At 47.9% G+C, this 24,281-nt stretch overlaps 1 protein-coding gene across 1 annotated transcript in view; it reads right to left on the bottom strand.

The window, feature by feature from the left end:
* Window positions 1–6,860: 6,860 nt before the first annotated feature.
* The window catches only part of Ecsit (evolutionarily conserved signaling intermediate in Toll pathway, mitochondrial), a 41,611-nt gene continuing 24,190 nt past the window's right edge, over window positions 6,861–24,281 (bottom strand). The window contains exon 4 of the mRNA XM_077671261.1: window positions 6,861–7,286. Coding sequence (XP_077527387.1) covers window positions 6,919–7,286 — 368 coding nt within the window. The 3' untranslated portion in view covers window positions 6,861–6,918. The remainder of the gene's footprint in view (window positions 7,287–24,281) is intronic.

The raw sequence follows: 24,281 nt of genomic DNA, 5'->3' as shown, positions 1-24,281 counted from the left end.
AGTTTCGACCACCTGGGGATCTTTGGCGTGCGCCGAAATCTCGTACACGCGGCCGTTTTTGCTTTTCGCCTCCATCAGAAAAGCGGCCGCCGCGGCTGGGAATCGAACCCGTGACCTCATGCTCAGCAGCACAACCCCTTAGCCACTGAGCCACCGCAACGGGTGGGAATGCTACACACATGCAGCGCTGGTCCTCTTTTCGTCCTGCATTTAGCGGTTTTCCTCTTTAACCATTAGGTATGAACTCGCCTGTGTTACCCACTTCTTTTACAGCACAGTGAGTCCAAGACTTAAACAGAGAATGGGCATGCGATGCTCTAGCTATTTTTCCACGCTCAACTTATGGCGTACTATGGGCATCTCCTTGCGATAGGCTGAGACTGAGAAAAATGTAACGCAAATTAAACAGGGATTATAATGTTGCAGAGCGAGCTACTTGCGCTGCAATTTCGTGCACGTTCTTTTATAGCAGTAAAAATGGTGGGGTGAACAATCAAAGGTACAAACTAATATTAAGCATAGAAGGACTCGTACGTACAGCGCGCATTACGCTGGCCAAATCTGCACAGCCAACGGGCGCGTTGGGCTCGCCTGACACGGCACTGGCCGACTGACATAAGCGACATCGCTACTTTCGTGATCCTGTTTAACGAGCACACCAAATGTTTCACGAATGATTACAATCAACTGCAGCCACAGCAAGCCACGTACAGATGCGGTCAGAGAGAGACCAACTGTGAACAGCAGCTCTCAAGCGGCATCTTCCTGCCGTCTATGAAGGTAAACACGGCAAGACAAAAGACTACAATATTTTGTCGTTTGCTGCAGCCGTAGCCAGCATACTAACGTTCGTTCTAGGCACAGTCCCTTAATGCATCGTTGCTGATGCCACAAAGCACATGATTTAGTAAAAGAACATTTCGGCGTAAAGTGTTTCATTTCTCAGTGAAAAAAGCACTGTTTGCTGCCAGGCAAGCGTTGGGGGCTCTATAAAATACCAAATCTTTCGTAAAGAAAATTTTATTACGTGCGGCATGCTTTAGGGGGCCTGGCTTGTCATCGCATCTAATGGGTAACACAGCGTCACGCACACGGAGGCTTTGGAAAGGTCACCAATTCCTGTGGCCGTGATATGAATTCCTGAAATAATGGATCACCCACATCTAATGCTCAATAAAAATGTTCTCTCTCTCTCTTCTACGGTCGGAATTGCACCTAGGTTCCTCAAGTTGCGAAGCCGATGTCAATCCCATCCCATTACACCACGCAGGCAGTCTGTCAAATAAGAAGTGTTGGAGTGATCTTTGTGCTACGTTGTTGCCATGGAGACTGCCGTTCATAGGCTGCGAATAAGTAAGCAATTAAATAAAATCAGAACAAAATTGCGCCCACCTCCCCGCGAGGGGAACTGTGTAGATGCGACGCATCATGTGGTTCACTTGGTGTTTCCGTTGGATTGATTCTGAAATCGCGTGAAACGTGTCGGGAACGCGTATGATTATTATGTTTTATGATTATTATTTTGTTTTACTGGCCAATCTTGGTCAATCTCTCTAAGTGGTATGCTTGGGGCTTCGCTGTCGCAACGACCTTAACTCCATCATTGTTGCTGTGTGTGGGAGCTTCTTTTCTTTTATTGCAAGTGTTAATCATTGCCCCATCATGCGTTGTATCAGTAGCTTCTTGACGTATTTTGAATGAGTCAAGGATATAAGGCGCGTTCGTAGCATTAGTTTCTGTCTCGGTTTTGTGGCGCAGTGGGAAGAGCACCATGTACCTCGCGTTCCACGCACAGGGTTGTGGGATCGAAACCAAGCGCCTCTAACTATTATTTTTTTTTATAGTGTAGGGGGAGGGGTGTGGACGGACAACACCGTATGCAGGAACAATGCGAGTGAATGAGATGCAGTCGCATCTAAAATCAGGAATTAATGAATTAATTTCCGAAATTAGTGAAAACTCAATCTAATGTCTCTTTACAGGTTTTTTTTTTCAGGCGCTGCGGTGCCCTCGCGCGACTAAGTTGTGGTATCAAAGTCCAGATGGTACTGAAACTAGCCAAGATAAGGCGCCAGAGACCCCTGTAGCGAATCAATGCTCCACACTTGACAGCTTTTATGGCTGGTGGAACTGCACTTCAATTTTTTGGGGTGTTCCTGGCCCCTTTAATGACAGCAGTGTTTGGCATGGCTCGATATGCGTCGAGACGTGCAAATCGAAACATTAGACGTGTACCGCGAGTCTTGGGTTGGCGTGCGAGACACGTCAGTGATTTTGTTTTGGACATTTCTGAAAATGGGGCATGTTTCGTTATAGAACTATAGCTTTTGAGCAACGCTTAGGAGGTATCAGAAATGATACAGTGAGCATTTCTTGGGGGACAAAAGGCTCACGTGCGAGGGAAAAAAAAAACGAAAGATGGTGCATCTTATATCATGATATGTTGGGAATTACAGGGTTTAACATATCCCAGTTATGGCTATTCATAGTGAGAAAAGGAGGCACAGCTCATTTTCAAACGTGTATTAAAACATCTTTGACGTCATTGCGCAAACACGAGATAAGGGACGCGAAAGAGGACTCAACGTAACTGCTTATACTGCATCCTATTTTTCGTACCTTGTCGCACATTTACACTATGAATTCGAAGGTGTGCTACCAATATGCTCAACTTCTAGAGAGCTGTGCTGTTCTATTTGATTTGCAGTTCAGTAGCAAGAATAACAAAAAATCGAATATAATAAATCGAACATTCCCATAATTCAAATCGAATAATCCGAATCAAACATTCGAATAACTCGAAATCGAATAATCGAAAATAATAAATTGAACATTCGAAATCCACAAAAAGCTGGGGAACAATAGTTGGCTCTGCCGCACAACTTGGCAGACTTTTAAGCTTCACCTCACGTCTCGCCGTACCACACTGGCGTTCCCACACGACGCCGAAGCTGTGCAGGAAAGCTTGACACGTGTCTTGCGCACGGGCCTTGCGCAAAGCAAGCGCAGGTTCGCTGCAGTGGTACGCCTCTTGTGTAAAATTTACTATAAGCTGAAAGTTTCCTGTCAATACAGGGAGCATGCGACACCTAGAGGGCGCTCTGTTCCACTGAGGCAGCACCATCATCCCATGGCAGCCAAGGGGTGCTGCAACGCCTTCGTTTCATGGAGGTTGCAAACACAAGGGCTTCAGTGGAGGTAGAAGTGGCGAATGGAAAAACTTCAATAAGTCGAGGAATTCGTTACGCAGAGGTTTGTTGCAACACTGCTTGACGGTATCTTGTGTTCTGCTGGTCAAGAAGGGGCGAACATGCTGAAAATTAAAAGAACTTCATTTCTAGAGGAGTATTAGAGTAAGGGATCGCCCAGTTCACAACATAACATTTTTTGCACACACCACAGAGTGACTGCCTCAGTTTAAATGCACCAGCGTTAGAAGGCCATCGCAGCCCTGCATGGTGTCTAAGGGCCCTATTCTCGACTGCACAAATTGCCGGCAATTTAGGCAATTTTCCGGAAGTCTTTTCTGATTGGCTTTCAATTTTGGTCACGTGCTTCCGGCTGACAAAGCGGTTGTGTGTGGTGTCGTCATTTTGACGTTTCATGTCGTCAACGGACACCAGTTCTAAAGTTTGCCTTATTTCTCGTTACTAAAGGCGCATAATTCTTGGCCGGCAATGAAAAACCAGACAAAATGCGGCGGACATGACAACGTAAGCCTGTCTTTGCTATTCAACAACAATACTGCTTGTAATACACACCCCCTCTGTGATTGGCTGAGAAGGTGTGACGTAATTTAAACAGTTGGCGGGAACGATTACGTCCTGCATTGGCAACTTCAGCCTGCGTAAAAGTGACGTAATGCTACGTAACAGCATGAAAATGGCGGTTGTTTTTGTCGCAAAATACAAGCAAAATAGGGCACAATATTGCCCCGGCTTACGGCGCCGCGAAATGTGCGGCAATTTGCAGCAGGCGCAGTTTCGCATGCGCGCTGTTTAAAGCATGTTTCCTACCGAAACAAATTATAGTTTCAACTGCTTCCAAGTCAGCGATCATGCGACATACAAATAACATGCAGTATTTTGCTTTTATGTTTGGCAATGAAATAAAAAATATTTGTTTGGCGTAACCGCAACATAAGAGGGCAGTACAAGCCTCTCCATGACAAAGAGAACCCAATGCATGGCATTTGTCCATACTTGTCCTAGTAAGCTGTTGGGTCACATGATCGAACTCAAGAGAAAAATAACAATGAAAAGTGACTATTTAGTTCATTACAGCGCTGATTGCAGTCGAGCTTGACGAATGAGTGAATCGGTGACATCGGTGTGCTCCGCGGTTATCAGGCGTAGAGCTTCGCTGCTCTTATGTGTCATAGAAGCGATAGTCGCGGCCGTCTTTTTCTGTGATCACGCCATAAACTTGTAACATAGCAGCAGACGATGGCGTGGCGGCGGTGGCGGCAGGGAAGGTGATAACGCAACAAAGCTTGCATTGAAGCAGAGAGCCCAGCTATGTTAATAAAAGCGATTGAAAGAAATAAATAGATACGGTAAAAAAATTGTGTGATGTTCTTTAGCTCGACATCCGCCTTTCGCTCGCTTTTGCATCAACGTTACTCGATCGCCTTGTGGTGTTGACGCCAAGTCTGACCTCCAGAAATGTGTTTTTCTTGTCAGCCTCAGCTACCGTCTTAATTTTTATAGTACATGCCAAGTGTTTTTATATCTTTCTTGCACAATATTTGATACCTTGGTAGCGATCGTTATGAGTGACTCGTCAAATTACACTGCATGTCGTCATAGCTATAGGTGCAGCACGTCACTGATTGCTTACGTCGTGCTTACGCAAAAAAACATGGGCGAAATGCCGGCAATTTGTGCAGTCGAGAATAGGGCCCTAAGTGTTGTGGCTTTCCCAACACGCCGCATGTTCTTTGGGACTGTTCTGCTTCAAAACCATCACTCTCAACTCATCTTAAATCCCTTTCACCTCCTCCCTCTTCTCTCCAAGACTGGCTCACGCCGCCGGAGGGACCAGACCGAGCGGTCTGGTGGCGAGCTCTGGTGGCTCACATTCGTTAGGTCCTCCCGTCTGTATAGATGAATTATTTTCCCCTTTGGAACCCCGGACTTTGGGGGCCTTTTTTTGTGTGTGTGTGTGTCAATAAAGTTTACCAACAACAACAACCAGCGTTGTCTGCTTGGCTACCCGCCGCGTAGTTTAGGAAGCACCCACGAGACAGCGTAGAAGTGTTGTTGCACGGCCCCTATAGCGGCATGATTGAGGAATCAAAAGCTCTTAATTGCTGGCAATGCTTCCAACAAGGTCATGCCAGCCTCGTTACAATGGCTGGTTGAACCAGTCAATTACTATATACCTTGTATTTACAGCATGGCAAGATACACCAGTTTTATTCCATGCTTTGGCATCCCGTCTTTATCTTACTTTTTTTACCATTTTTGTTCATCAAGCACTAGTGGAAGAACACTTCAACGTGCCAAATCCTGACTGCTTAGTTTACCATTTTCTGTTCTTGTAGCTATGTTGTAGAAGCTCTCTTCACACTAAAGCAAAGGTATTTGCATTCAAAACTATTCGATTTGCACTCAGTTTTTACAATGTATTTATATTCAATTCACAGTCCCAAATTTGACATTTGCACATGTCTAGTGAATTCACACTCCCATGTATTAGAACGCAACCTACTGCATTCATTGGTGTCATATCTCAACCGCACATAGGCGCATACGACAGCACCACAATTTTTGGTTATGCCCGTCCAACAGCTACTAACTGGACACCTCCTAGAATGTCCTTCATGAAGCTTTGATTCACTTTGACTCATGAAGCTTGACTCTTTTTGAGTCGCTTTGACTCATGAAGCTTTGAAGCTTTGACATACAGTCGAACACGGATATATCGAACTCCAAGGGGATCGCGAAATAGTTCGATATATGAAAAATTCGATATAAAAAATATGGGCTCTGAGACCTCACCTGTGGTGGACGACGACTTACCGATCGGCGCATTCAAGAATGACAACTAATTCCGCACTAACGACGCAACAGGATGCTCTATTTTCGTGAAAAGAAATCGCTGGCCTGCCTCCGCGTGGGCACCTCCGCGTGGGCACCGTGGGAACGGGGAGGTTCATCAAAAGCCTATTGAGGAGTCGCCTCCTGTACCCAAACTTGAATGACTTAGTCGAGCGGTCGAGCGGCTGCAGCCTGGCTGTTGTGTTCGGAGGCAGAAACTTGAGCTTGATGTTGTCGAGCTCGTAGGTGGTTTGGTTGGCCGAGCAGCTATCCATGAGAAGGCAAGCATGGCGCTCCGAGGCCCCGGCTTCTGTCCCTGTCGGGTTTCGGCGAAGGCACTAAGCGACCGCGTAAATCGGGGGAGCAGCGACCGCCGAAGAGCACCTTCCAGCTCGCGCGGCGTTCGATATACCCAATGTCGGGAAAAATACTGTTCGATATAAACGTACGAATTCCTATACTTTTACACAGAATTTTCAAGGGGATAATTCATGAGTTCGATATAGAGAATAATTCGATATACCCGTGTTCGATATATCCGTGTTCGACTGTATAACAAATGGCTTTAAAATGACCTTTAGCAATATGTAGTCATTTAAGAACACGTATCTCGGGATAAGAATATTGAGAGCGAATACCTTAGTCTAATGAAACTCCTACCATAGCTTTAGCTGAATTAAATGCACCAGTAATGCAACGCACTTGGCCTTCAGAAAGCTATGAACAGCCCCCATAGATGCTTTTGCCCTCTTCTCCCAGAGCCACGCTCTTTGCAAGCAGGCCCTCCAACAATCCACATACCCACCAACAACAAACCCCATTTCCAACAATCTAATTTTATACCGCTTTTTATGTACACTATTCGCAACACTGTCCATCACGTTTTCGCCTGTTCAGGACCCTCTTGTGACTCGCAGAACGTCTGTTCGGAGGCAGCCCTAGCCTCTTCCTTGGTCTCAATCTCGTCCTCCTCCTCAGCCGGTCCATCGAACTCCTCCTGCGGCTGGTTAGCAGTGACCAGGGACTTGCTGGGCGCCTTGAGCATGAACACGACCGGTATCTCTTTCAGCCGGGGGTTCTGCACTTGCAGAATTCTGAGCCACGACAGGAGAGAGTCCCTGGTGGAAGTGCCGGTCGCACCGAGGGCCAGGATGACCCCGTCGGTCTGTTCGTGGACGGTCGACAGTCTCGCCAGCTCCGAGTGCGGCTTCTCTCCGTACACCGTGATCGGGATGTTGGAGACATCTGCGGGAGAGAGGGAGAGAGAAAAAAATTTAGCGTGGCTTGATGTGCTTCAAATCTACTGAGACTTGCTTGTTCGTAAGGGGGTAATAAAGGAAAAACTGGCTGCACCTGTTCCTCAAAGGTATTAGTCTTCTGTCGCCCATGCCACATTGCTACCTCTCCTCTCTGTCCCCCTGCTGTCTCAGTTCTCGCATGATTACCACAATAGAGATTTGCTGAATTCAATTAAATTTTCCTTCATCAAGACTGGTGACGCACCATTCACTGGCCCCTTTGGTTTCTGTTGGGCTTGGCACTTGAGCCACGAGCTCCAGGCTGCAGCACGAGCACATTTTATATTTTGTTGTTAAAACATTGCTTTTTAAAGCATTTTTTTCTGTTTACTATTGCGAAAATTATGCCCATATGTTTTTAATTACTAAAACACTGCCTGGTACCAGTCTCGTATTGATGCTTTGTCTCAAATATGCCTGATGTTTTCTTTTTGCTGAACAATATTGACGAGTATTGAGCATTGTACCAGACTTAGTAGTTTGGAAATGTTTTCCCCATATAAACGTCCCATTCAAGACTCTGGGTGAGTGGGCAGACAGACACATAGATAAACCAACATCTTCCCATTGAAGTTGCCCAGGTAAGACAATCGTCTCTTAAAGACGATTGAATTTAGAACTCTGGTGAAAGAGAGAGAAACTTAACGTCGGGAGTTTGCAAGAGCTGGGAAGTCGTGGCTATTTTTGGTGCACTAAGCATCGTGCGTGAACAGCAGTTTGAGATAGATGGCCAGGCAGTGGAAGTGGTAAGTGAATATATATACTTAGGCCAAGTTGTGACCCCAGATCCCAACCATGAGGCAGAGATAATTAGAAGGATGAGAATGGGGTGGGGTGCATATGGCAGACATTCTCAGATAATGAATAGCAGCCTACCATTGTCGTTGAAGAAGAAAGTGTATGACAGCTGCATCTTACCGGTACTCACCTACGGGGCAGAATCTTGGAGGCTCACTAAGAGGGTTCAACTTAAATTGAGAACGACTCAGCGGGCAATGGAGCGGAAAATGATAGGTGTAACATTAAGGGACAAGAAGAGAGCGGAGTGGGTCAGGGAGCAAACTGGTGTTAAAGACATATTAGTAGAAATTAAGAAGAAGAAATGGACGTGGGCAGGGCATGTAATGCGAAGGCAAGATAACCGCTGGTCTTTAAGGGTAACAGAGTGGATCCCTAGAGAAGGCAAGCGCTGCAGGGGGCGGCAGAAAGTTAGATGGGCAGATGAGATTAAGAAGTTTGCGGGGATAAATTGGTCACAGTTGGCACAGGACCGAGGTAATTGGAGAATAATGGGAGAGGCCTTTGCCCTGCAATGGGCGTAGACAGGCTGGTGATGATGATGATGATGATGAAGCATCGTGCGTGAAAGCTGATAGCCAGCACTAGCTGCTTTGCAGCATTGCCAGCCATGCACCAACAAGGGGTTCACGCATAACCGAATGGCACATGGGTTTCTCGACACACACTGCTCACCTTACAATGTACGTGTGAGCATGTTCGGCATTGTGGTACTTCTCGTAACGTGAAGCAAATGGCCGCAACAGTGCGAAGAAGTGCCACCGCCGAGCTGCATTGGTGCCAAATGCTCACAGCACCAAAATGGCCACAAGTGTCATTACTCAGAAGCACAGCTAATGCGGTGGCTAAGGGACCTGCCTCATAGTTAAGGCTTGAGGCTAACCTAAACCACGTACAGCTGCATAGGTGCGGTTCCAAATTTAGTTTTGGTCAGAAGTACTAGGAATGGAAACACAGCCCTGCGGACCAATCTTGTGTTGCACCTGCCTCAGTGGCGCAGTGGCTAAAGCGTTGTGCTGCTGAGCCCAAGGACATGGGTTCGATTCCCGGCCGCGGCGGCCGCTTTCCTGATAGAACCGAAAAGCCAAAACGCCTGCGTGTTCAAGATCTCGGCGCACGTTAAAAATCCCCACATGGTCAAACTACGGCGCGCCTCATCGCCTATGTAGCGTTAGCGCGTTAAACCTCACAATCAATCAATCAGTCTTGGTTGTTATTTGCTGAAAGATATACCACAATCGCCGGTGATGTCACTGCACTGTCAAATTCAGCAGAAATGAAGGTGACGACAGTCCTTTAGGGGCATGTTTTAACCCTGCTACGGTGACGGTACAAATACACAAACTTCTCACTTCTTATGCCTGTACCATAACATTTTCTTCATGCTTCAAAAAAAAAAAAAAGAAACTTTGCAGACGGTTTTTCCCTGCTTGTAGTTATGTCCTGGTTACACAACTGCTTGGCACACATCTGGTATTACGTGCAATCAACATTTATCCCATTTTTAAGCCTTAATGCATAAGACTTAAAACAAGCAGCCAGTCATCCCTTACCCTTGTGTATGTATAACGGTGGACTGAAAACTGACATTTTCTTCATCAGGCATCATTCTTATGAAGCAGAATAAATTCATTAGGCTGCCTTTGATTCACTGCATTTATAATTTTATTTCGGCGTGGCATAGCAAAGTAACTTGATCATCTAAAAAGAGAAAGTGAACACTTATTGGAATTGGATTTTGTAAGTGTTTTTAGGAAGGCTGACTGTTCATTCAGCCACGGCATCCATTGATACAGCAGGACCAACCTTTTAATGCAGTTAGTGAGAAAAGAAAGGTTAGCGGTTCACTTGAAATTTTATTTCCCCATAGACTCCCCAATTACTTGTCAAACTTTTGCCTATCAGATGACCCTTCCAATCACTTCATGCTTGTATACAAGCAGAAAATGACACAAGGGCGTTTTCTTATTACCAATTTCCAGAAAAGGCCCGACTGTTCTCAGAGATTCTTAGCACCCTCTGCTGTATTGCTGAGTTAAACACCACTGTGGACAGGTGCTTTACAACTGCCGGGGACTGAGGGCTGTGTACTTGCTTGACAGTACGTATACAGGGCAGTGAACTTAAAGAGACCCGGCAAAACTCTTTGTGCAATGCAAGTAAACCTGCGCGATGTTTAGATTACACTGCCAGGAATACCTGAGCCAAATATTACACGTGCATATGGAGCGGTAAGCGCACAAATCGCTGTGAAAGACGCGGAAAAACCAACAACTGCGCTTTCTTCTGTTCTCCTCATTATGCACCCCTAGCATGGCCTAAACGACGTCATTTGGGCCATGGCTGTCCTCTTGGCTGTCGCTGATCAACTTCGCGGCTTATTTCCCATTTCTTACGATGATCCGCCATCATCGGCGCTGTGTACCTGAACCTGTACGCATAGTTTGTTCCGTTGCTTTTGTGCTTTGAGTGCACGCAGAGTTTGAGTGACGGACTCAATACTCCCCTTTCAACAAGACCACTCGACAACAAACATTTATTCCTTCCAAAAAGCCCTACCAGCCTGAGCACTTGCTTGCGAGCAGGGAGCCATGCCTGCTTTTTTGTGGCACCAGACCGGAAATAGGCGCCTCCACGTTGCGGAGAAAAGGGGAAAACTTTCTGGCCTGTGTAATATTCGCCGAAGAGAACGCTGCGAGCCACCCCCCCTCTCCGGGACTGAGCGCGCAGCTTTTGTCGCGTAGTCTGCGGTCGAGTTGAGAGGGAACAATTATGCACAATTTCTCATCACGCGTAGTTTCCGTAATATTGAACGGATTTTCATATTTCTTGAGGGAGGAGAATGCTGGGACAGTAGACTTTCCTCGAAAATACATTCCGAGTAGTTGATGGTAAGTGTTGCAGGGTCCCTTTAAGCAAGCTCATTTAGAATAAAATCAGTTTTCAGTGTGCTGTCTACAACAAAATGTCCTTGCTTTTAAAAGCAGAGCTTTTTAAGCTTTAGCTTGGTCCATTGGCGTTCACGAAAAAATACCAAGAAAAAAATCGTCTGGACTGCGCTGCCTGGCATGAACTTCGCCCAGCCATGTAGGCAGGGCCAAGCCTCGCCTAGCTGTAACGTCACCGCACGCGCCGCCACCGTTTGATCTTCACAAACACTCTGCCCAGTGTTCCTGCCGTATCTCTTGCGTGCTGTTCTCCTTGCCAGTTCACACATGTTCACAACCGGAAGTGGGGAGCACCAACAACCGGTGGACTAACAGGGTAACTGAGTGGCTAATGAGAAAACCAAGAAATAGGACTAGAAGTAGAGGAAGATAATCCACTGAGTGGAAGGATTATGGGGGGCAAAGAACGGAATCAGGTATCGCAAGGTGGGTGCAAATGGAAGTCAATGGGAGAGGCGTTTGTCTCACAGGGAACATGAAGTTGGTTGACGAAGATGATCACGCACAAGCTTCAGAATACTGCTGCTAAGCAGGCTGTGAATAACTTCAAACAGTTGCGTCAGATGCGTCTTTACAGGGTAAAAGTGCCCGTACAGTCTTTGTATATTTCGCCTACAAGTCCACCGTTTGCTTCTTGAACTGCATAGCTAATGAAAAGGGCTGCTTAGGAAGCCGCATCTGATAACATCGAGAGCAGTTGATCAATTTGGGATTCGTGGTTGACACCGTGTTAGCAGGTCGTTTTCAAGGGTGCCCTGCAAGGAGTTATCTAATACGTGTTTGTACAGATGACAGTGAGAGATAAACGTGAATAAATCTGAAGCAATGCTATGCTGCCGGACACTGAAACACACTCCTGGCCTAAAAATTGAAATAGTGCAACGGTTGTTAAATGACTATGTCGGTGCTGTGGTTGAGCAGTTCGTCTCCGGTTGGCAGCCACTTGGTTTCTACTCCCAGAGGCTGAAACCTGCCGAGACGAGGTACAGCACCTTCGGGCGCGAGCTACTGGCTGTCTACCTTGCCATCAAACATTTCTGGCAATTCCTGGAAGGCAGGGACTTCTATACCCTTACGGATCACAAGCCCCTGACGTTCGCTTTCCAGCGCAACCACAGCTCGTACTCGTCGCGTGAGATCCGTCACCTCTCCTTCGTCTCGGAGTTTACTGTCGATCTCCGCCATGTCAGCGGCCCGATAAACACTGCTGCTGACGTGCTGTCTCGCGTCGAAGCACTTTCGTCTACACCCCAACCAATTTCCATGGAAGAGCTTGCTTCTGCACAGCGACAAGACCCTGAGCTCCAGCAACGCCGCTCTGACACCTCCACGCTGACTTTCACGGATGTGCCGTTGCCGTTTACCGAAGGCACAATCACATGTGAGACGTCAGCTGGCGTCTCCCGACCTTATGTTCCACCGGCGTTTCGTCGAGCCGTTTTTGACACCCTGCATGGCAAGAGTCACCCCGGCATCCGAGCAACTCAACACCTCGTCACAGCTCGGTGGTTCTGGCCCTCCATGGTCGTCGTCGCCTCGGCGCGGTGGACACGCGCCGCTACAACTATTTTAATGGGGGTTTGCAAAGCCAATCACAAAACTACCGGCCCCTTTTATTCCTGCTAAATCGGGACAGCAAATTTTCACTGTGCGCACAAGTATACTGGCTCTCTTGCATAGCAACCGCACTGTGCGGGAAAGCCTACAACATGCGCATGCACAAACTTGGCATACGGGTGCTATTCCCCACAGGGGCACGTTGGCTGTACATATGTTCCGTCAACACCCCCCTCCCCCCCCCCCCCTCTGTGCATTTTCACACTAACATTTACTTGAGGGAACTCTGTTTCTGCAACTGTGTGCTCTCATGGCCACTAGCAGTGTTCCTCTCAAGCTTGGCTTGGCTAGCCACATGGCTCCTTTGTGTTCAAAATCAACAAAAATGGGTACTTCCTTTTAGATGCGACTGCATCTCATTCACTCGCCTTGTCCCTCCATACGGCGTTGTTGTTGTTCGTCCACACCCCTCCCCCCTTCTCCTCGCTGCGCGAGCTGCGCTCTCCGCCGCTCACCCCCTCTCCTCTCCGATAGCGAACACACTCTCGCGAGGGGCATTGGATTGGATTCGATTGGCTTGGCTTGGCTTGGATTTGGATTGGATTGGATTAAAGTGGATTGTGTTGGATTGTGTTGCGCCGTAGCCGCGGCAGGGGGTTCACGGCACGTTTCACGCGATGGGAGAATCAACTTAACGGAAACAACAACGGAACCCCCTATGCGTCACATCTACACAGGGGTTCCCGCGAGGGGAGGTGGGATAAATTTTTCTTGTCTGTCTTGCATGGAGCTTCTAAATAATCCCTCACAAAAAATCTTTTGGTATTCCACTTCTCTGTTGAAAAAACAAGATAAAGTAATGCTTTAACAATAATATTGTTATTTTCGCAGCCACAGACAACTTCTGAGCTTGTTCATGGGCCAAGCCAAGTACAGGCGGAACGCTTCTCCCTGATACATGAGAGCAGAGAGCATGCTCACTGAAGCACCACTCGCCTAGACACTGGCGCCAGCTTAACCAGATAAACAAGGGGTGGATAAACCTTCCGCCGACGAAGCGATCGTTTCAGCAGCCCGGGCTAACTGTCACCAATCTTTTCGACCCCAGCACAGCTGCCGCCCGCTACACCAACACTTGCGCAAATGTGTCACATGTCAGTCAGGCCATACACAGAAGGGGGGGAAAAAAAACAGGTTTCTCCTTTGAGTGAATACCACATTAAGGATGAATGAAGAGTGCACCATACATTAAAAAGCAAAGTAAAATGAATAATGAAGAGTTTGGTATGATGCATGATGTGAAGCAGGGCGTCCGCGGCAACACTAACACAATATTAGAAGCCGACACAGAACATTGATTGATTGATTGTAGGGTTTAACGCGCCAACGCAACGCAGGCGATGAGGCGCGCCGTAGTGGAGGGCTCCGGATTAATTTTGACCACCTGGGGATCTTTAACGTGCGCCGAAATCTCGCACACACGGGCGTTTTTGCTTTTCGCCTCCACCAGAAAAGCGGCCGCCGCGGCCGGGAATCGAACCCGTGACCTCGTGCTCAGCAGCGCAACGCCATAGCCACTGAGCCACCACGGCGGGTCCGACACAGAACAAGAAGGAGAGTAGGATGACAAAGCTTGGCAGTGAAAATTTGGTTCGGCCCCAAATAACAAAGCCACGAATCGTTGTAAGCCTGCTGCCAAATTTTCGTCGGTGGGTTTCATTTTTTACAGCAAAGCTGTCCGTGGCTAGGATCCAGGAGATTGTCTCTGGTGAATGACCAAGCATACATTAACAATTCGCAGAGTATGGGAAAAAAATGCATAATAATAAAAAAAGTCCTACAGCCCCCTTTTATTTTGATATAAGAGGCCTTATATTGCCTATGAAAAAAAAAATGGCAGCATATCTGCTCTTTCCGTTGCAAATGTCGACACAAAATGATAGTCAACTGGCGCCCCTGGCACGTAAATGCATCCCTTATCTTTCCCGCTCTTGCCACTCAAGCTGTTCCTCTCTCGTTTCGTTCCTTCCAAGATAATACGCTAGAGGCTTGCTCAGTCAATTTAAATTTACCGCGTTCCACTGCTCTCAGTCCGGTGCCTCGATGCAGACGCGAGTGAATCCAGATACTTGACTACAACGCTTGTAGAACCATGTTGCCCTACTCCACAAGCGTTCCAAGCGAAACGCGGAACCTGTCTAGTACAACCTTTCGTTGCTGCTGCCGTTTGATTTTTTAGGATTCCGCCACGGTTATCACGGTTTAGCACGGTTATCTACAAAGGGAGAGTGGTTACCTACATCACCGCTTTACACTCCTTTCCATTGCCGCTGTCTCTGCCACATGTTGTGTATACTCCTTGCCACACGTGGCGCCTCTCCCCGTCCAACATTGTGCAACAATGCCGTGCACTCTTCGACGGCCGCCTGTGCAGCGCACTTGAGGAGCCACTGCCTCTACCCAACAATCATGAGTGTCGATCCTTACTAAGCCCGTGATGCAGAGATCTCGCCAGTGTCGGCACAATTCAACATAGCAAATCTCCAGCACAGCGAAACCGCAATACTACAACAAACCCCGCCCGAGCGGCATTTTCGCTGGACTTCCCTCTTCGCAGGGTTCTGATTTGTTAACAGCAGAGCTGTTTATAAGGAATCTGTTGCACCAAAAACCTTGAAGCCTCAAGAAAAAAAATGTGGTTATGGAGGCTCCGGGAACCCAATTTTGGACCTCTATGCATGAAACGGACAACCTAACCACTAGGCCACCCCAAAGGCCTGAGGGGTACATGTTCGCAGAGGTGGGGAACAATAACATGTGCGGTCAATTGGAAAGGACAAAAAAAACACTTCCCATGTTCGGAATCAAACTGGGTCTCTCGCGTTACGAAATCAGAGTTTATCCAACTGGGCTTGTCGCATTCCGGGCGCACAGCATTTCCTTTGGGTTCGTAGCGTGTGGGTGCTGGCTTTGGACTTGGCAGTAGGATCTAGTAGTCCGAGCTAAAGTGGTCCTCTTTGGGAGAGATGTGAAAGTCTGTGGATGAAATGATCCGGGCTTGCCAGTCATGAAGAATTTTCAGTGGCAAGTTCGGAAATCCATGTAAGGTGCAACACCCGGGTCTTTCACAGAGGGAGTAAGCCCGCCAGCTCTGTTGTTTCTCCAACCTTGCAACACTAGTGCAAGCGGCGCCAATTTTTCATTTCTTTCTTTGTGGAAGACGAGCAGACAGGGTGTGCAGCCATGTTCCCAGCACCGAGCAATTTAGAGGTGCTCGATGCGGATGCTGCTCTGTCGACACCATCACGCTTCTTGCCACATACTGTATTTACTCGCGTAATGACCGCACTCGCATAATAAATGCCCCCCCCCCTCCCCCCCCCAACCTTAGTTGTTAAAACATAAATGCACCCCCAACTTTGACACCCTGCAATCCCACAAACGGCCATACTTTCCCACTCCCCACTTTCCCACTTCACTCACTCCGGCTGGTGATGATTGCACATAAAACCGAGAGCCAGCTCTCGGAGTAAAAATGAGCAATCCAGTGTGGTGTCATGGGACAGCCAATCAAAGCGACGCTCAAAGGGTCTAGCCCTACTTTTTTTTGGCTGCCATCTCCCGTCAGTGACAGCATTGTCAGTTGCTTGTTTCGCTGCCTGTCATGTGCGTCACAGCCGGTGATGGGCCGAAATGGCAGTTACACGGCCGGTTTTAAGTCGAAAGCTCTAGAGCAGGGGTTCTCAAGCATGTTGGTCCCAGGGAACCCTGCTAAGTTCCGTTAAGTGACAAGGAACCCCCCCCCTTCCCACCATTTTTCATTCCGTTCATGCTACATTAACGTGCAAAAAATTCAAAAGCAAGCAAGGGTATTGTTTTTTTTCCCGTCGACTTTACGCGAATGCGTACGCTAGTGGCACCTATCTCCAAACAGGAGAAATGCGCATGGGGGTAATGCGAGGCCGAGATTCAAGTGCAATAGTTTAACCACGTGGCCCGATTTCAGAGTCTGGCTGGCTACAAGCTGCTGGCAAGATTTATTGCGCAGCTCGCGCGTTTCTGTTATGCGCTGAGATGTGCTTACTGACACTCGGGCGTGAGTAATGGAGGTTCCTTAGATCGATCACACCCCAAGTTCACCATATAAGACTTTGCGACTGCGGAACCAGGGAAAATTTATCAGTGGCTTGCGGAACCCTGAGGAGGGGCCTGCGGAACCCCTAGGTTCCGCGGAGCCCACTTTGAGAAACCATGCTCTAGAGTATGCAGCAGAGCATGGGAATTGTGCCGCCGGAGGGCATTCAGGAAATGGCGAAGTCGGTGCACGTTACTGGTGGAAGCAACACGACAAGCTGCTCGCTATGAATCAGGAGTGGCGTGCATTCAGGGGACCGAAGACCGGAAAGATTCCTGGTGTGGCAGAAGAGGCCCTGGAATATGTAAGGGACCTGTGGAGGGCAGGCTGTGTCGTTTTGCATGAAATGATCAGGAGGCACTCACAAGCCACAACTAGGAAGTATGGCACCACCTTCACCACTTTCAAAGTGAAAAAAGGGTGGACAACACGGTTCATATGGCTCAACGGACTCCGCTTGAGGAGGCGCACAACGCTTTGTCAGAGACTGCCTCCTTGCTACCAAGAAAAGGTGGTGGACATTCAGAAGCTTCTGATATGTCTGCAGAAGGACTGAGAGTTTGTCCTGCCGCTAATCAAGAACGCCAACCAGACGTCCATCAACTTCAAAATGAGCACGACGGTCGAGCAAAGAGGAGCAAGTACTGTGCTCGTCAAAATGGGAAGCGCTGAAACACAGAGTTTTGCGGTAATGCTGGCCATCATGGCAGTTGCCACTGTACGTGATATGTGAGAGGAAGACTCTGCCAAAGGTGAACTTGGAGCTGGAAAATGTGTATGGCCGAACTAATGGCTGACTGGGTCCGCATTGTCTGAGTATGGCGTCCTCGCGCCCTGCAACTTCTGCCTCTCTTCGCGCTGGGCAGTTTTCACGGTCACCTGAGAGAGAACGCACACTGGCAGCTAGAGGAGCTCCGCACCAAGGTCGCCATCATAGGCACCGTGCAGTGAACAGAGGGCGACACTGAGCCGCGACACCCAGCACCGCCATCAGGGAATAAGAAAAACACTGGGTCGGCCACCGCTCGCCAGCGTGCTCGGGTTTCGGTTGCGCTCCTGCTTGGCGGCACCGGATCAAATGTAGTATACGCAATTTTTAAGTTTTATATTAATTAAAACATACTACTGTAATTCTACCGCACTGGGGTAGGAATAGACTGAAGGACGGAACTGTTGACTACGCGTACGGAGGAGGAAAGCAAGCGATATTGACTTTGCCATGCATAGCCAGAACGCAGGTGGAGCCTTTCGTGCGCACGTTTTCACGTTTCCACACAGTTTTTTCAGTGAATTTGTGTTTCCACTAGAAAGCACAAATTAATTAGCTGCTCACAGCATTGGAAAGAAGCCGTTTTGTTCGCATACTTGAAATCGGACCGCCGTGGTTTCGGGAGTACGGTGCCCGTCTCACAGGATCGATTGTTTGGGTGTAGTGCGGTGTGTACGCTGCGCTACGTGCTAGTAGCATTGACTTCAAAGCAAGTAAAATTACCTTAAATACGTGGGCTCCAGTGTGGATCATGCGGGTGGGAAGCATCGAGAACTGCGCACCAACTGGGGGAGATTTTCGATTGATTGTGCGGTTCAACTCGCCGACGCCAGACAGGCGATGAGGCGCGCCGTAGTGGAGGGATCGGGATTAATTTTGACCGCCTGGGGATCTTTCACGTGGCCAGAATCTCGAACACGAGGGCGTTGACGCTTTTCGCCTCTATCGGAAAAGCGGCTGCTGCGGCCGGGAAACGAACCTGACGACGATTTTCGATTTCACGGCTTGAGTTATCGCCAAACATTCCCAGAATGCGCCTTGCTCCTCGCCCCTGACAGTTCGTTCCGACTGGTGCCAGTTCGTCCCACCCCGAGAACACGGAGCGAGCAAGCTTTCTTGCTCCGTGCACCAAGTCAACTATCGCCTTAGGAGCGAAAGACTACAACCTCTGTGCCTTCTGTCTCCTTTTCCGTGAATACATTCACAATGTACACGGGTTTCGCTGCAAGACTACCTCTTCCTTTTTACGGGGTAAGCAGGGCCTCCAAATATTAGAATCATCATAAAACCCGCCGCAGTGGCTCAGTGGCTAAGGTGCGCGCTGCTGAGCACGAGGCCGCGGGTTCGATTCCCAGCCGCGGCGGCCGCTTTTCTGATGGAGGCGAAAAGCAAAAACGCCCGTGTGTACAAGATTTCGGCGCACATTAAAGATCCCCAGGTGGTCAAAATTAATCCAAAGCCCTCCACTACGGCGCGCCTCATCGCCTGCGTTGCGTCGGCGCGTTAAACCCTACAATCAATCAAGAATCATAATAAACTCCGTTTATTTTTTATTGTTCTCTGAAGTTGCTGTTGTGAGCCCTGTTAAAACGGCAGCTGAGTGTTACGTGCCGCATGAATTTTCATTATAAACGCCGCGGAAGACACATGCACAAAGCAGAAAAACCAACCTTCGTGCAAATACTGCCAATGCGCGCGGTATTCGCTAGGAGGGGAAATTTATTGTAAGCTCACGAGTATTAACAGCTGACAAACCGACATACTTTACTTTGACAGCAGCATGTAATCTGATTGGTAGTCATCGCCGTTGTATTTTCTAAAAATTTCACGGAATCGTGCCGCCTGTGAGACTGTGACCAGCCTTCCCAACTCGGACGATTCACGGCAGCGAAGGCGGTAGCTTTCCTTCTGCGCTTTGTTTCTTTTTAAAGCCTCTCGGTCGATAACACTCCATCCTGTCGCCGTTGCAGCGTATTCCGCAAACTTGAGCCGCTTAAGCACACCTAACCACTTGATAGAAGCCTTTGCAAGGGCGCGTGCACAGTGCCTAAAGCAGGCGGCCAGCCAGGACGGTGCAGCTCGGCCTACCCAGTGTTGCGCGGAGGCGCGGTAGATGGCGCTACGCCCGCTCGGCAAACTTGACTGCACGGAGCCTATACAGGGTGTATTCGTTTCGGTCCTGCAGCCCCTTGACGTGCGCATGAACAACCTGGTCAAAGATAGTGTGCCCCGCTTTCACATAGACTGGATGGACCACAGGGGTGCGCCTTGACGTCGACCGGCGATATTAAGAGCCTGTCTGTCGAACTCATGTGCTCCTGAGTCTTTTTTTTTTCTTTAATAGCGAAAGTTTGCTCTGCAGTATAAAACGGTGGGGGCGAGTGAACGCATGCCGCTCGCTGCCACCTGATGGTGGTTGAATTTTTTTTTTTTTTGCCGCAAGGCCAGCTGGGGCAAAGAGCACCAAACACAAGTAGATAACACAAAAAGTAGGTATTAAAACACGTAAGCCAGAATACTCGTAAAATCACTTAAAGGCAATGGGGATGGCTGGTGTATAGGGCCAGTTTTGATTATGCGTGACAGGAAATGAGGTTTAAAAACTTAACATCTTACAAATACTTGAAGACACGTTTAATCGAAACCATAGCATCGTCACACAAAAACAACTATGGGTGCAGTGGAGTGTTGTGTGTAGAGTTGGGGAAAGTGTTTGGGCCGTGTTGTGTCGAGTGCCTTGCATGTGATTAAGATGTGGGCTACGGAGAGGCCCTCCCCACACCTACTACAACCGGGTCTTGGAGATCCAGTGAGCAGGTGTAAGTGCGTCACATGCGTACGGCCATCGCCTCCTGTATTTTTACAGTGCCAAACGCATCAGCCCGGACCGGCCAACCAAGCCCTCTCCTTCTACTCCGCCCACTCTCCCCCAATCAGTAGCATTCCTAGCGCTTCAGTCATGTGACCAATTCAGCTTGGGGCGACGCATGGTGGAGAGCGGCAACATTGGCAAAACATGCTCCGCCACGGCGCTGAGCTTTCTAGCGCTGGCGCGAGCGCCATTACTTTGACAATCTCAAACATCGGACAAGCCGCTCTCGAATTCAGTTGCGGTTGCGTGATCCAGGTTCAGCTCGGGGCCTCACCTCGCGACATGTGGGCACTGCAGGCGTACCACTCACTCCCATCGGGAAGTGCGCGATGCGTTTGGCATTGTAAAAATACAGGAGGCGATGGTGCAGCCCATCCGCAATCTAGCCAAGCCGACTTCTGTGTGTCTGTTGCGTGTTTCGGTGGTATATGATACCAAGTGTGGTTTAATTACATGTAGTTTGTTGCCTGTGTGTTTATTCCAGAGTGCTTGCCATGTTTTGCAAGGGTGTTGTCTGATGTGTGACTTGAGGTCGGTGTACGGTACTGTTGCTATGTCCGGTGTATTTGTAAGTGCAGCACCGGTGGCCATTTGGTCTGCGGTCTCATTTCCTGCAATCCCAGAGTGACCTGGCACCCAGCACATAGTCACTTCGAGGTTTAATGCATATACAGACATAATGGTATTAATGAGATGATTGACCACATGGTTTTTAGAAGATTTTTTCTGATGACAACATTCGAACAACACTTAAGGAATCAGCATAGATTATGTATTTGGGAATTCGAGATTTCACCTCCAAGAGCTTCAAGAGCTTCTCAAATGTACTGGACAGCAGTGAGGAAGACCAGTTGTGGAACAAAGTTGGAAGCGGCCAGTGACCTGGATGACGGGTCTAGCGATTCCCATGAGGACTGAAGCATTGAGAAATGAAACCGAGTGTAGTGCAATAAAAACACTGTCTGTTTGCAAATAGTGAATGCATATATTTGCTGCAAAAGGTAGGTTATGTAAAGTGTTTTTTTTTCTTTGTATAACAGCCTTCTTATTACGGCCTCCTTTGATCATCCCAAAAAAGTTTGCAGAAAATTTCCCCGCATAATAAACGCACCCCCAACTTTGCTTTGACTTTCCGAAAAAAAAAAAAAAAAAAGCGCTCATTAAGCGAGTAAATATGGTACGCCTTGTGTGCGCATTTGCTTTCTGTGCCTTAGTAGCTCTTAGATGCACCACCAGTCCCACAGACAGAATGGAGTCGATGTATGGATATGTTAGTTGGTAGTGACTTCTTTGTAAACGGTTCCCTCAGCAGATGCTTGTTTTTATATCTGTCAGTCAACCTGTCTGGTATGACAACACACATTGTGGGTTCGAAGGGCAGTGGCTGCAAGCTTATGACCGCTAAACTTGGGCACTTAGTGGTCAAGCAATTAGGCAGCACAGTGACGACTTCCGCAAAGGGGCTTGCATCGGCGAGTTGTGTTTGACGCAACTTAATTAAGTACTCACCACACTTTTGTTTATTTACGTGCAAAGTGACGAGTGAACTGTGCAAATGTACTTATAAATGTAACTAATCACACTGATGTAAGCAGTGATTCGCACGAGTTGCGTTTGTGATGCATTGGAAGCCCTGATGATTGATTGATTGATTGTGGGGTTTAACGTGCCAACGCAACGCAGGCGATCAGGCGCGCCGTAGTGGAGGGCTCCGGATTAATTGCAAGCCCTCATGCCCTGGTGTCAGATTATTGTCTCTTTACATGCAAATACGTTTAGCTCAGCTGAATAGCTGGGGCAAGGAAGGCGTACCCCTTGAGTCAATTCTTGTGTACTGAAGGTTCTCCTCCGTATTTCCCGCTACACCGAACAGTTTTGCAAAGTGTTTCCCCAATCGAAGCCCACGTTCAAACCGGAACTGAACCAAACCAAAGACCGGAACCGAACCAGTATTTTTGCTTGAACTCAAACCTGAACGCAAACTGTTAATTTGTGCAAACGCAAACCTAGAACTCAACAGGGAAAATAAATAATGGTTGCTGGTTCACAACCAAATGATTTAACCACCCGTTGTTGCTAATTTACAGTCAATGTCGATCGGGCCTTTCCCTTTCCCGCAAGAGCAACTTCGTAGCCTCTGCCGCACTTTTCCCCTTCAGAGTCATCCCAACACTATCACTACTTCATGCGTGGTCGCAACATGGGGAAAGGTATGCACACCAATGTTGCGATGGAATGTTGCTGGTGGTCATGCGTGACGAGTGCAAGGCTGAGCAATGATACCCATTCGGCATTCTGCAGGCGATATGAAACATCTACGTTGCCCTTCCATCTTTGCAGCTGTACAAAGGCATTCAGGTTGCAAGTGTACTTGCTAACGATGAGATATGGAAAGAACAGTGGAGAACCCAAGACAGCCAAGGCCCACCAAAAAAAGAGGCAAGGCAGAGAGAAACGAATAAATGGGAAGAAAAAAATGGAACCTAAAACGCCGTTAGAGATGTACAGGGATGAGAAATTGGATGACGGAAAGGAAAATTTCTGCGATAATTCCAAAGGCAGTCCTTTGCTTTTTGAGGAGAGAGCAAGTTGCTTGCAGACTAAAAGCACTGTGGGGAAGTATTCGCAAAATGATGGGGTATGTGTGGTCTGCGGAAAAGAAACAGAAACTATGCGGCACATAGTGTTCGAATGTGAGTGTCTCCATCCAAATCTACATGAAGGGAATATTCAACTTCCACAAGCCCTAGAATTTAAGGGTAGCACAGAGGGAGTTAACTTCGAAGCTGTCGAGGCGACGGAAAAGAGATTAGAATGCTGGTGGACGAAAAGCAGAGAGGGGAATATTGTCTAAGACAGTTACCACCTGTAACACAAAAAAAAAGTATTTTGTGCCTAATAAGTATTTTTTTGCCTGTTCTAAGAGCAGCGCTAGCATTAAATGAAGAGTGTAAAATATAGGTATATAAGGTCGCACACCTGGAAAGTGTAAATACTACCTGACAAACGTTATAGACAGAAGTGTCTCAGTGGCTTTGGCACTGGCAAAGATGCATGTTCGATCACCGCACCGGGCGTTGTTTCTATGATGTAGACGAAACTGAAAATGGTTGTGTGTCATTGTACTGACATTCATTTAACATTCCCAGGTGGTAAACGCTTTTCTGCCGCCCTACAATATATACATCAATCGCAACAAAATCTAATACGGCAATATTTTTTTTTTTTTACAAGCGTGTTTTCGTGGGAAAACAAAAAGAGAAGGCCCATCAGTTGGTTTTAAATTATTCTGCACAGAGTTCAGACACAAATAGTTAGGGCTCTTTTTCGGTGCCCTCAGCTATCGAATAACCACCAAATTGGTAAGAGATATATTTCTGTAGGGTAGCACAAAGTTAGATCCTTTCCTTTGTGCCACCCTTCACATAACCAAACGTGTCATCACCGCACATAATGCCTGGTATAATCGTTAGTTTCTCAGTATGTGTAGAGTGAACAAGTTTATACTGTCGATTTCTCGTCTTGTGTTGACCCCGCCACGGTGGCTCAGTGGCTAAGGCGTTGTGCTCTTGAGTGCAAGGAAGCGGGTTCGATTGCCGGCCGCAGCGGCCGCTTTTCTGATGGATGTGAAAAGCGATAACACCCGTGCGTCGGAGATTTCGGCGCACGCTAAAGATCCCCAGGTGGTCAAAATTGATCCGGAGCCTTCCACTACGGCGCGACTGATTGCCTGCGTAGTGTCGGCACGTTAAACCTCCTAATCAATCAATAAGTTGTCCTGTGTTGACATCATAAGTTTGTTACCAATCACCAATCGCTCTAGTACGTCAGCACAATGCAGCTACAAGTTCATATTTCGTGCT

The sequence above is a fragment of the Haemaphysalis longicornis genome, unplaced genomic scaffold (assembly GCF_048455015.1).
Source record: "Haemaphysalis longicornis isolate Haplotype H1 unplaced genomic scaffold, Haemaphysalis longicornis Haplotype H1 scaffold_5, whole genome shotgun sequence".
NCBI lineage: Eukaryota > Metazoa > Arthropoda > Arachnida > Ixodida > Ixodidae > Haemaphysalis > Haemaphysalis longicornis.
This window is presented reverse-complemented; position numbering and strand designations above follow the sequence as displayed.